The sequence below is a fragment of the Tarenaya hassleriana genome, unplaced genomic scaffold (assembly GCF_000463585.1).
Source record: "Tarenaya hassleriana unplaced genomic scaffold, ASM46358v1 Cleome132, whole genome shotgun sequence".
Taxonomy (NCBI): domain Eukaryota; kingdom Viridiplantae; phylum Streptophyta; class Magnoliopsida; order Brassicales; family Cleomaceae; genus Tarenaya; species Tarenaya hassleriana.
This window is the reverse complement of record NW_010963717.1, coordinates 220,085-233,174: the sequence shown is the minus strand read 5'-3', so window position 1 is coordinate 233,174 and position 13,090 is coordinate 220,085. Positions and strand designations below refer to the sequence as shown.

Below are 13,090 nucleotides of genomic sequence, written 5' to 3'. Positions count from 1 at the left end.
AACAAAAAATAAAAATAAAAATTTAAAATACAAAAAACATGGTTACTCAGTATGGTTTAATACAATATTATTATAGGCACAATATTAGTACTTCATGTCATTATTTGGGTTAAAAATTATAACATTGGTAGGAGCATTAGTTTCTGAAAGTATTTATTAAATATATATATATACATACATATATTAATTCACCAATATTTAAATAAAATTTATTATTTTATAAAAATTAAAAATGTTGAGTTTTAATTTATCTTAAATTAAATAACAATTGTTAATATCAAAATTTTGAGACTCCTAGAGGGGACGATTGGGTGTTCTTGAGGGCTTCTATTTCTTTTTTAACAACCGGCCCATTACAAAAGAAGTGTTCGGCCCATTACAAAACATTGTAACGATTAATCTTATTAAGCCCAATTTAAAAATATTTTATTGATTAAAAACCAAAATAGGGTTTCTGAAAAACCGCTTTCGTGCCTCTGTCTCTCTCTCTTTCGTGTCTCTGTGTACTTCTCCTCAGCCGCTTAGTTAGATTTTATGACGTCATATTTATTTGTTTTTTAAAAATCTCCTACTCAATCTCTCTCTCACTTCTTCTTCATCCGAGTTTCGATACTCTTCTGTCAGAATCTCATATTCGACAATCTCAGGTGAAGCTCTCAACGATTTAGCTTTCTTTGACGGATCCCTAATCTCAATTTTAAAATAATTTATTGATTAAAATCAAGTTCTAAACATACAAAATAGGGTTTCTGAAAATAGGATCCTTGTCGTAATCTGACGATTTTCTCATCATCCAGGTAGACGAGAGCCGACGGAGACAGCAAGTCATCCAATCGTAAGAACAAGGTGCGTTCCCATTCTGATAAACCAATTATTATTATTATTATTATTATTTGTTATCTTTAAAATTTGTTTTTTTTGGGGTAAGATGATACAATTTGTGATGTGAATCTGGTTATTATTATTATTATTATTATTTAATTTATAGTTTATATCTTTAAAATTTTAATGTTAGTCTAACCTAAATAATTTTATGGCATGTTAACGCTTATGGATGGTGTTTTCAAAAGCTTATATTAACAAAACTTTTTTGAAATATGAGGTATGATAAAAAAATGGTTATCTTTATACATATGCATAGTGTAAAATTATTTTTTAAAATAATGGTTTTTAAAAAAAAAAATTAACTCACTAAAACTCTTAGACTACATGTTTTATGAATAATGGTATTTTTTAGATGAATTTTTTTTTCTTACAAAAATAAAAATTTAGACACGGCTTCGATATTAAAAATAAGCTCTAAGGTACAATGGGAAATTAAATATTCCAGCCTGGTGAATAATGGTATTTTTTAGATGAATTTTTTTTTCTTACAAAAATAAAAATTTAGACACGGCTTCGATATTAAAAATAAGCTCTAAGGTACAATGGGAAATTAAATATTCCAGCCTGGAAAGGTGGGACCATGTGAAGAAGTGGACGAGACGTTATATACAGTATATGTACACACATATATATTTATATATATATTTATTTTCTCTTCTTTTTTCGGGTATTGAAATAATTTGCCTGAAACAATAATTGGATAACAAAATACTTGGTTATTCAAAAAAAAATTCATCACAATCCATTTATATCTCGCACATATAAGGAAGTGGTGGAGCGTGAGAGGCACGTGCATGGTGCAGGGGATAATAATGGGAAGAGGCTTGTTTGGTTGGGTATAAAGCTCCACCCCTTCCCTATATGGGATCCACTTGTTCCCTCTTCCAAACACGCCTTCTTTATTTGATTTATAGTGAAATGCCGAGAAAAATATATATACTAATTCATTGGGGGAGAAAACTCGAGGGTCTTTTCATATTTAATTTTTTTTTAAATCCCGCACTCATCTCTCTCTCTCTCTCTCTCTCTCTCTCTCTCTCTCTCTCTCTCTCTCTCTCTCTGTGGATATGATCATAGATCGTCACTCGGCCTGCTTTCTTTTTAATCTCAGAGGCCCAAACACGCAACCAACGGAGACAGGAAATCAATCATCTTAAGAACAAGGTGCGTACTAAATGATTTTATTCATTTATAATTCATATATATATATATATATGCCTGAAGTTTGTTAAATTCCCATCTCATAATATATACACACGGACATTTCTTATTTTAAAAAAACAAAAACATAAACGTACATTGGGTTCTCTTAAAAGACATATATTGGGCCGTGGCAGCATTTTATTGGGCCTATAAGTTTTAGATTTGATTCTTGTTTTATGTTGTTTTCTTCTCTTTGGATTTTGAAAAATCGAATTGAAGATATAAATTTGAACAGGAGATCAAGAGTGTATGTGTAAGAACATGAAATCTAGTTATTATATAGTAAACATTTCTTCTGTAAATGAATGTATGTATTTATTATGTTTGCAAAAAAATATAAAATTTTTAAAATATATTTATAAAACTAATAAATTAAAATTAATGGAATACGGGTACATGACTCTTGGGGTTTTATATATAAAGATGTATGTGTTTATGTATATAATATAGATATAAATGACTAAAATATAACTATAATATATATTTACAAATATTTAGCTTCACCGAGTCATTAAACCTACTATCCTATATATGTCCACGTAATTGTTTTGGGGTAATATCATACAATTTGTGATGTGAAACTTGTAACGTTCAATCTTTTTAAGATATATGCAGACCAATTTTAAAATGATTTATTGATAAAAAAATAGGGTTTCTAACTCATATATATATATATATCTATATATATATATATATGCACACACACAATCATAGAAGATTGTACCTGATCGAATAAGATAAATAATAATCTAACATACATGTGGACACTCTCATAACATATGTAAATATATTATGAATTAGACTAGAAAAAAATATTTTAAGATACAAAAAATATAGGAAAAATTCCAAAAAAACTACCGAATTTTGAGATAGCTAACATATTAATACCGAATTTTTCAAATTTCTAAACTAAAAATGAACTCGTCGATTTTCACAAAAAAATATTGAACTTATAAATTTTTTGACAAAAACCTCATTTACGAGTTGGCGACGTCAAAAAAAAAAATTTTAAAAATAAAAAATAATTATAAAAGATAGAAAGAAAAATAAAAAATAAATTATAAAATAAAAATAAAATAAAAATAAAATTTTAAAATAAAAATTGAAAATTAAATCTAGAATTTTTAAAAATAAAAAAATAATAAAAATAAAATTAAACATAAAAAATTAATGTATAAAAAGAAAAAAATATGTAATATAATATATGTATAAACATATATGTATACATAAAATAATAAATATTAAATGTATATATTGATTAACATATACATATATATACATTTAATAGTTACTATTTTATGCATATGTATACATATGTGAATTTTGATATGTTTATTATATTTTTAATTATTTGTAATGTAATTACAACTATTTTACTATATATAAGAATCCGCGATGGTTTGCTGGCATATATGCATATATAATATAAAATATTAAAAATTAAAAATGTATATTTACATTAATACATATATATAAATATATATATATATATATATATTTATTTTTTAATATTTTATATATATTGTATATTTTTTTATTTTTTATTTATAATTAGAATTACTTTATATTTTTTTAAAAATTCTTATTTGATGTCATATCGTTAAGTGCTTTAACACCGTGTAACGTTGATGAAGTTTTTGTCAAAGATTTACAAGTTTAGTGTGTTTTTATGTCAAAATTGACGAATTCATATTAATTTGAAAGTTTGAAAAGTTCGGTATTAATATGTCAATTATCTTCATGTTCGGTAATTTTTTGGGATTTTTCCAAAAATATATGTTTATAATTTTTTTGTTAAGGTGGTGAGGTATCCAGTTATTACAAGCCAACAACTCCTCAAATGTAACTTAACTATCCTATATATGTATGTGTTTATGTATATACTATAGATATAAATGACTATAATATATATTTACAAATATTTAGCGTCACCGAGTCATTCAACCTACTATCCTATATATGTCCACGTGATTGTTTTGGGGGTAAGATCATACAATTTGTGATGTGAAACCTCTAACATTCAATCTTTTTAAGACATACGTTGACCCAATTTTAAAATGATTTATTGATAAAAAATACATATTTATAGTTTTTTTATTAAGGTGGTGAACTACCCAATTATTACAAACCAACAATGTGACTTAACCTTCAGGTATAACATTTATAACATTTTTTTTACGGCACTTATTTTTAGGGGTGTCAAACGAGCCAGCTCGGATCATTTTGGGCTCGGCTCATTTGGCTCGGATCGTTTTGGGCTCAGCTCGTTAGGCTCGTTTTCTAACGAGCCAGAAAAACCTCGGCTCAGATCGCTCGCCAATTTTCCGATCTGAACGAGCCGGCTCGTTGAGCCAAGGATATATAATATTTTTTATTTATATTTATTTTAAATATAATTATAAATTTAAATAAATACATAAAAATTTATTAAAACACCTATATCATTTAATATTTTCAATTATCACCATCATAATAATTAGTATATTTATAATATCATATAAATAATATGAAAAAAATTAATATAAAATTATATTAGAGTTTTTTTATATAAATTTAATTTATTTTTAAAAAAAATACCAGCTCGTTGAGCAGCTCGCCAGCTCGCCGAGCCAGACTCATTGAACACGTGTTCAATGAGCTCTGGCTCGTTAGGCTCGTTTTTTAACGACCTGAAAAAATTACGGCTCAGATCGCTCGTTTTCTGGCGAGCCACGAGCCAGCTCACGAGCCGGGCTCGTTTTGACACCCCTACTTATTTTTGGAACTTGAACATGTATATCTTTAAAACAAATTTATGCGACCCTCTCATAACTTTGAGAGGTTCGGTTAAAAAAACATCAAATACTTTCAAATTTAATAAATGTATAACAGATCTATCATAATTTAATCACATTTAATTATTTGTTTTTATTTTTAATTATTAACTGATTTTTTATTCAAAGTCTCCTCTCAATTATTCGATTTCGATTTTCGTACTTGTCTGAAGTGATTCTCATATCAGTTTTTATGTTGATTGCGGTCGGCTCTTCTCTTGTCTGAATTAATTCTCATATCAGTTTTTACGCTAAATTCGTGTAATCTGTTTATGTTAGAATTGAGTGTTGACTCAAAATGGGTTTTGGCTTTCTGAATCAGGTTTGAAAAGGATAAGGTTTTGTGGGGGTTTCTGATTCTGTCTCTTTGAATGGAAGCTAAGATGACGGCAGTGGTTCGGAGAATGGCTGCTTTTGCATTTACTTCTGCCTCAGGTCTGCTTCAGACTCATCCCCTAAGAAGAGGTACTCTGAACAACTTCTTGCACTGTTCCTCTGTCTTAAGCTGTCGGAGATCGTCTTTTTCCGATGTTAGAGTTTTGGCTTTCTGAATCAGGTTCAAAAAGGTTAAGGTTTTGTGGGGGTTTTGATTCTGTCTTTTTGAATGGAAGCTAATATGACGCCGATGGTGCGGAGAATGGTTGCTTTTGCATTTGCTTCTGCCTCAGGTCTGCTTCAGACTCATCCCCTAAGAAGAGGTACTCTGAACAACTTCTTGCACTGTTCCTCTGTCTTAAGCTGTCGGAGATCGTCTTTTTCCGATGTTAGAGACCGCAATATGTCATACAGAGATAGATTGAGATGTGGGGTTCATGATTGTCATGCCGAGTATGCTGTTGATTTGTTCGATCAGATGGTTCAGTCTCGTCCCGTACCTTCCATCGTCGATTTTACTAAACTATTGAGTGCAATCATGAAGATGAAACGGTATGATGTTGTCATTTCCCTCTGCAAGAAAATGGATTTGCTTGGGGTTTCACATGATATCTACTCTTTGAATGTTCTCATCAACTGTTTCTCCCACTCTCGTCAAGTGTTTTTGGCTTTATCTGTCGTGGGCAAAATCTTGAAACTCGGTTACAAGCCTAATGTAGTCACCTACAATATCTTAGCTCATGGTTTCTGTATCCACGGCAAGATTTCAGCGGCCTTAAGCTTGGTTGACCAAATGGTGGAAGAGGGATACAAACCTAATGTCGTAACATTTAGTACTTTGATCAACGGGCTTTGCCTAGAGGGTAGAGTTTCTGAAGCATTGAGTTTACTTGATCAGATGCTAAAGATGGACTATGAGCCCAATGTAGTTACATTTGCCATTGTTATAAACGGGGCCTGTAAGGCAAGAGATTATGCGTTGGCCATGAATCTACTCGAGAAGATGGAGGAAATGTATATTGAGATCAATATCGTAATTTATAATACGATCATCGACTATCTTTGCAAAGCCGGACACGTGGAGGGTGCACTGAACCTTTTCGGAAAGATGGATAGTTGTGGGATTGTACCTGATGTAGTAACTTTTAGTTCTATGATAAATGGTTACTGCAAGGCTAATAGGGTCGATCAGGGTCTTAATCTCTTTTATGAGATGTCTCGAAGAGGATTGGTTGCTGATGCGATTACATACAACATCCTCATCCAAGGGTTTTACAGAGTAGGCAACCTTGGTGCTGCCCAAAAGTTTTTTATGGAGATGCAGTATAAGGGTCATCGTCCTGCTCTTGTGACTTACATCATTTTGCTTGATGGACTCTGTAAGAATGGAAAAACGGACAAGGCACTTTGCCTTTATAATAAGTTGGGTAAGAGTGTGATTGACCTCGATATACCTCTCCATAGTTGCATGATGCATGGTTTGTGCAGGGTTGGGAGGGTTGACGAAGCGTTGATATTATTTAATAAGCTTCTTGACAGAGGGATGAAGCCGGATGTGATCATGTATAACATAATGATCTCCGGACTTTGCGGAAAAGATTCACTCTATGAAGCCGAGAAGGTAATTGGGAAGATGAAAGAGACTGGTTGTTTTCCCGACGATGGTACGTATAACGCATTGATCAGGGGTCGTCTTAGAAGTCGCTTTCCATCGATGGTTATCGAGCTGATACGAGAAATGCAGAGCAATGGCTTTTCTATGCATGCATCAACCTCAAATATGATAAGGGATATGGTATATGGAGGTATATTGGATAAGGGGGTTTTGGATCTCCTCTCTTAGTAGATGCAAATACTAAACGACTGATGAGAAGAGCCATCGTCGCAAGGTTGTTTGTTTGATGAGAAGAGCCAGAAACTTCAAGCTATCCAGGTAAATTATCTCTATGTTTCACTTCCTCTGTTTTCAATGTCATAAATCCTATATGCCTTTGTTTGTTTGTTTGGGCACAGTTTCACTTCCTCTGTTTTCAATGTCTTAAATCCTATATGCAGCAGTGGTAATCCCCCTGGAAAACATGGGTCGACCGACACAGGCCTTGAAACATATTTGACATCTGCAGAGAGAGTGTCTCAAGCCCTGAAACCGAACATGGACTACAAGGTGGTAAGAGAATTCGAGACAGTCTCGCTTCATTTGACATATGCAGTTTCTAATCCACTTTGTTGGAAAATGTGTTACAAACAGAATGAAAATGTCTCTTTCAAACACAGAAACCAAGAGAATCGAAACGGAGGAATAGTGTTTGGGTTTCAATGTATAGTTCAGAACATCCTCTCGTTTTTCAAACGGCTGATGAGAAGAGCCAACATCGCATGGTTGTATGTTTGATGAGAAGAGCCAGAAACTTCAAGCTATGAGGTAAATTATCTCTATGTTTCACTTTCTATGTTTTCAATATCATAAATCCTATATGCCTTTGTTTGTTTGTTTGGCCACAGTTTCACTTCCTCTGTTTTCAATGTCATGGAGCAGAGGCAGCGGCAAATGATGTATTGAGGTAAGAATAATGTCCCCTGGAAGTTCAGATGCTTTTTTACCCTCCTGTTTTTTGGGAAACTGCACAAGATTCTGATGAAAATGCCCATAAAGGCATGGTAAAATCAAAGGTGAGAGAGTACGCGTTAAATTTTGACTCACCATTTCTTTATCCATCTCATTTGCTACAGGAATCAATCTGATATACGGTGTCTGTTTAGCAATGGGCGTTCAATGGAAGCGGAGGCTGAAGCAAGAAGGGGCTGTCGAGAATCAGAATACGGCTTCTCCTGATGGACAGTTACTGAGATATCAGCCTCCAAGACCGAGAAGAAGCAAAATGGATGGGACAGAGCCAAACATATGGACAAGCTGACCGAACAGGTGGGTCTTCTCTGTTTCTGAGTTTTCAGTCAAACCCTAAATTTACAGCCTGCCTCATTGGGTTTTCTGCTTGGATCTGTTTGTTATTTCCTTTTGTCATTCAGGCAAGAGCCATGATCCTTGGGTGTTCCAAGTGTTTTGGTGTAAGAACACTGCTGCCCCTGGGGCTTCGATCCACTCTGAAGCATGATTTCAGATGCATTTTCATGACAAATCGTTCCCCTCTTGTTGGGAAAAAAATCAAAGGTGAGAGAGTCTGTGGTTTGTGTCTCATTTGTTACAAGAAGAAGAAGCAATGCAATCCGTGCGTCGAAAGAGGTCAGAATCTCTGATTTCCCCTATGTCCGAAAGAAACCAATCTCTGATATGCGTTTGTCGGCAACTAGAGATCATTAGCTGTTTGGGTGTTTTGTAATGTGTGTTTTGTAGCTTTCGGAGACGGGAAAAGGGCTAAACATGGGTGGAGGCCCAGAAGCTCCAGGGGGTCAATGGTGGATAATAAAAGGGAAGTTGGAGAAACACCTCGAGATAACTAAGCCTGTTGCCGAGTGGAACTAAATGAAAATGTCCAACTAAATGAATCGCAACTTAGATTTATTTAAATCAGAAAAGACTGATTTCATATGGTTATTAAACCAATATTATTGTGATAAAATATACATATCATACAAATATAATTTAATCTTAATTTTTATTTATTTGGAATAAAGTGACCAAAATTAAGTTTGTAAAAAAAAATAATACAACGATTTACACTAAATGAGACCAATAAAAGAGTCAAATGATTAGTATATATGTATGGTAATACTTAACTATAAAAATATTCAGTATATTTCAAATATGGTGTATGAAGTAGTTTCAATGTGGTTATTTTAATATTTACATTCTTTATCTAAAATGAATTTGACGAAAAGCGTAGAAACTGGTAAGAAATTTGATATGAGATCATGTGAATTGTCAGTTTTATTAGGTAGGGGTAACATGATTATTACTGGGTTTTTGTTTTTAAAATTTTTTAGAAATTTATCGGTCGGGTTTTGAAATGCATATTCTAAGTGAAATATCAGCAGAATCTGATCATCAAAGTTCAGGTATAATTAATATCATTTTTTTGAAACCTTAACTCCTATGACGGATAATTTATATTAGATCTGTCACATATGAGAAACATCACCTATATCGCAGAACGAAAAACTTTAGAACGAATTGGGATGATAAAAACACTAACAAGCAAATTTAACAAAATACAGATAGAACTAAATGTTACGATTCGATTAAACGAATTCCAATTCAGATTTATTTAAAACAAAATTTTACCTATTTTATATGGTTGTTGAATCGATATTATTTAAAAAAAATACAAATCACATAAATATAACATAATCTCAATTTTTTAATAAATATATTAACTAGATATCTATATAAAATTTAAATATTAATGAGATTGTATAATATATGTTAGATCAATATATGTTATTTGTATTATATCAATATTTATTTATTTTAGTATTATATCAATATTTATTTTAAAATATTTGTTAAATTAATATATGTTATTTGTTGATTTCTAACCCTAACCAAATTTATATTATTGTCTAAAAATGATATTTTTCATTAGTTGTAAATTTTTTTGCAAATATACTTTCGATGTTCACTGTGACACCCGTATCCCGCTTCCCGTACACAGGATGCGCCACATGGACTAAAGACCAATAAAATAATACAAACCAAAAATACGGGAATTTTAAAAAAACGTTTTAAACATAAACACGCAGCGGAAATACCACACGTGCGATCATAGTCGCAAAATCATCACATGTCCGAATAGTAAATAATACACAGTACAAAAGATGGGAATACAAATCCCGTAGTCCAAATACAAAACCCGTACATGATGCTCTCCCTTCGAAGTCGTCGTTGGCCGAATGCGCTACACGTACTCCTCATGATCTGAAAAGGTGAAACCACGAGGGCTAAGCACAACCGCTTAGTGAATGACTCGGGTTGAACCCGGTAAACCCGTTCCCAGCGAGAACGGTGTTAAAACAATAATTATAAAACACAAAATAAACCATCATGCATATCATCATATCACATCAAACAAATCACAATCACAATCATGCCCGTATGATCACATCATAGGGTTAATCCGTCAAATCCTCGTCAACAAGACAGTACTGACTCAATTCGTCAACCGGTACTGTCCAGATGACGCGCCAGATAATCCCAGAGGTGTGGTACTGACTCAATTCGTCAACCGGTACCAACACTAGTCCTCACCAATATAATCGTGCTGACTCAATTCGTCAACCGGCACGATTACATGGTTCTTCGGTACTCACCCACGCAACAGTACTGACTCCACGTCGTCGATCGGTACTGACTGCGTGACTCACTGGTCTAACTGACCGGCATAGTGGTACTGACTCAATTCGTCTACCGGTACCACTATGGGTACTGACTCAATTCTCAACCGGTACTGGCTCCATGTCCACACGTTTCTGCAATAGTACTGACTCAAATCGTCGACAGGTACTATTACAGAAACACCCACACACACACCAATGCTGACTTCAAGTTCGTCAACCGGCACTGGTTCCACATCCACCCATTCCCGTAATAGTACTGACTCCACGCCGTCAACCGGTACTATTACGGGCACACGCTTCTGTAATAGTACTGACTCCACGCCGTCAACCGGTACTATTACAGAAACACCACACGCACGCACCAGTGCTGACTCCAAGTTCGTCAACCGGCACTGGACACGTGTTCCTCCCCATCGCACTAGTACTGACTCCACGCCGTCAACCGGTACTAGATACGAGGCTCATCGGGGTAACCCAATCACAAACATGCTTCCATCGTGCTACACCACGACCCCGTCGTAGGCCACATGAGTAAGCTACAAACATGGCATACAACGTGCATCCGTATTCCCCGCTACAATCACACATATCACGGTATTCGGTCCCTTACCGACCTACCGGTCAATGCCATACAATGCTACCCCGTATAATCACGCAACGAGTCACTCGCATAGTTGAATCACACATCTCACGCACGCGGGATTCGAAAATCGTCCGAAAAAAGGTTTCGTACCCTAGAACGGTCGGTCCAGGGTGTGGACCGGTCGGTCCAGGGGTCCGATGTTGTCCCGGGGCCTCTCGGGATAAGTTTTGAGGTCTGGAACGGTGGAGCATTCGGTCTGGGGATGCTAGAACGTCCGTTCTGGGTCACCAGACCGTCCGTTCCGGCCTTAGAGTCCGTCCGTTCCGGTTCTGGTCGTTCTCGCGAAACAGTTTTCTGGTCCGACTTCGTTTGATCATATCTCCCCCATTTCTTATCCGAATTGAGCCCCGTTTGTTGCTAAATGTTTATTGAAATGTCCTCTTTCAATTATAATCAACCAATAATTGGAACATCGCAGTTAAATGGTGGAAAAACGGTTCGTATTGATGGTATACAGGCAGGTTCGCGCTTCTGCGTTTTTCAGGTTTCTATCGGTTTTCAATCATTCATATCTCATTCATTTCTCCACCAAATTATGTCCCGTTTGTTGCTAAATGTTCTTTGAAATGTCCTCTATCTAATCCAGGCAGAAAATCATCGAGATAACACAATCACATCGATGAAAACGAGCTCACACAGATGCAATTCAAGCCACTCACCTTGGATCAGATTCAGATCTGATTTTTGGCCGGAGTTTGTGGCGTTTTCCGGCGATTCCAACACCGGCGATCCTTCTGGACCTTCTAAGGCTGTCCCTCTTTGCTTCCCAGAGGTCCCTTCCTCTTCTCTCCCTCTCTTTCTCTTCGTCTCTCTCTCTTTTCTCCCTCTCTCTCTTCTGCTCTCTTCTGCAGAGAAGTGGCTGATGTCTCTCTTCTCTAGGGTTTTCGACCAAGAGAGAGGATGAAAATGGGCTCAAGCCCAAGTCCATGACGAAGCCTGCATCGAGAAGAATCCAGCGGTGGTCACGACGCGCCATTTGGTGGCCCACACGCGGAGCAATGTGTAGTGGAAATCTGCATCTCGCGCTGGATCGCACTATGTTCTGTCGGGCTGGACTGCGTAGTCCGTCCGGTCTGCCTTGACAGTCCGTCCGGCCTGCCTTGACGGTCCGTCCGGTCTGCCCTGCACGGTCCGTCCGGTCTGCATTTCTGGTCCGTCCGGACTGCATTTCGGCGCTGTTCGGATTGACTTGCATACTCCGTTTTCGATTGCTCCGTTCTCACTCGTTTCTTAACCAAATTGCGCACCGTTTGTTTTTAAATCTTCATTGGGATGTCCTCTTTCATATACAAGTGATAGATTATTGAAACCCCGTATTCACACGATGCAAATTGATTCGCAACATCTGTACCTCATACAAATTCGCGATTTGCGATTTCAGTTTCTTCCAATTTTCATTCGTTCATATCTTCCTCGTTTCTCAACCAAATCGAGTGCCGTTTGTTGCTGGATCTTCATTGGAACACCTTCTTTCAAACCCAAGCAACGAACAGTTGAGATATTAGGGTCGGACGATGAGAACAGGAGTACAAAGAGGCAACTCACATTGGTTCTCTATGGTTTTAGGCTTGTTCTACCTTTCCTTTATTCCCGAAAGTAATTTAAATATTTCATTCGGGAATCGGGGTATTACATTCACTTTTCAACTTTTGTTTCTATATAATACCCACGAAAAAAAATATAAATACAGAAGTTATTTAACTCATTATCTCTCTTGGAGTTTAAAATTATTCATTTTTTGATTTATCAATATGATTTTAAAAATAAAAAATCAAAAAAAATGCCACGAGAGCCGTCAAGGATGCTTGGTTGAAGCATCAGACTGACGACATCGAGATCTCCTGTCTCATGTTGGGAAGCATGACCCCGAATCTGCAGA

The 13,090-nt window shown here is 35.5% G+C and overlaps 1 protein-coding gene across 15 annotated transcripts in view; it reads left to right on the top strand.

Annotated features, from left to right (window-relative positions):
- Window positions 1-13,090, top strand: part of LOC104807953 (pentatricopeptide repeat-containing protein At1g63080, mitochondrial-like) — a 36,985-nt gene that overhangs the window by 9,292 nt on the left and 14,603 nt on the right. Inside the window, exons 3-7 of one of the 15 annotated variants that reach the window (XR_770882.1) lie at window positions 798-846; window positions 1,997-2,049; window positions 5,224-5,366; window positions 8,007-8,199; window positions 8,304-8,517. The exons of 2 other annotated variants lie outside the window; for them this stretch is intronic. Coding sequence is in view for 9 of the 13 variants with exons in the window: in XM_010533412.2 (XP_010531714.2) it covers window positions 5,273-5,336; window positions 5,570-7,119 (1,614 nt within the window). In the remaining 4 variants the exon portion in view is untranslated. 12 more of the 15 variants (XM_010533412.2, XR_770880.2, XM_019201912.1 and 9 more) reach the window with 12 other exon arrangements.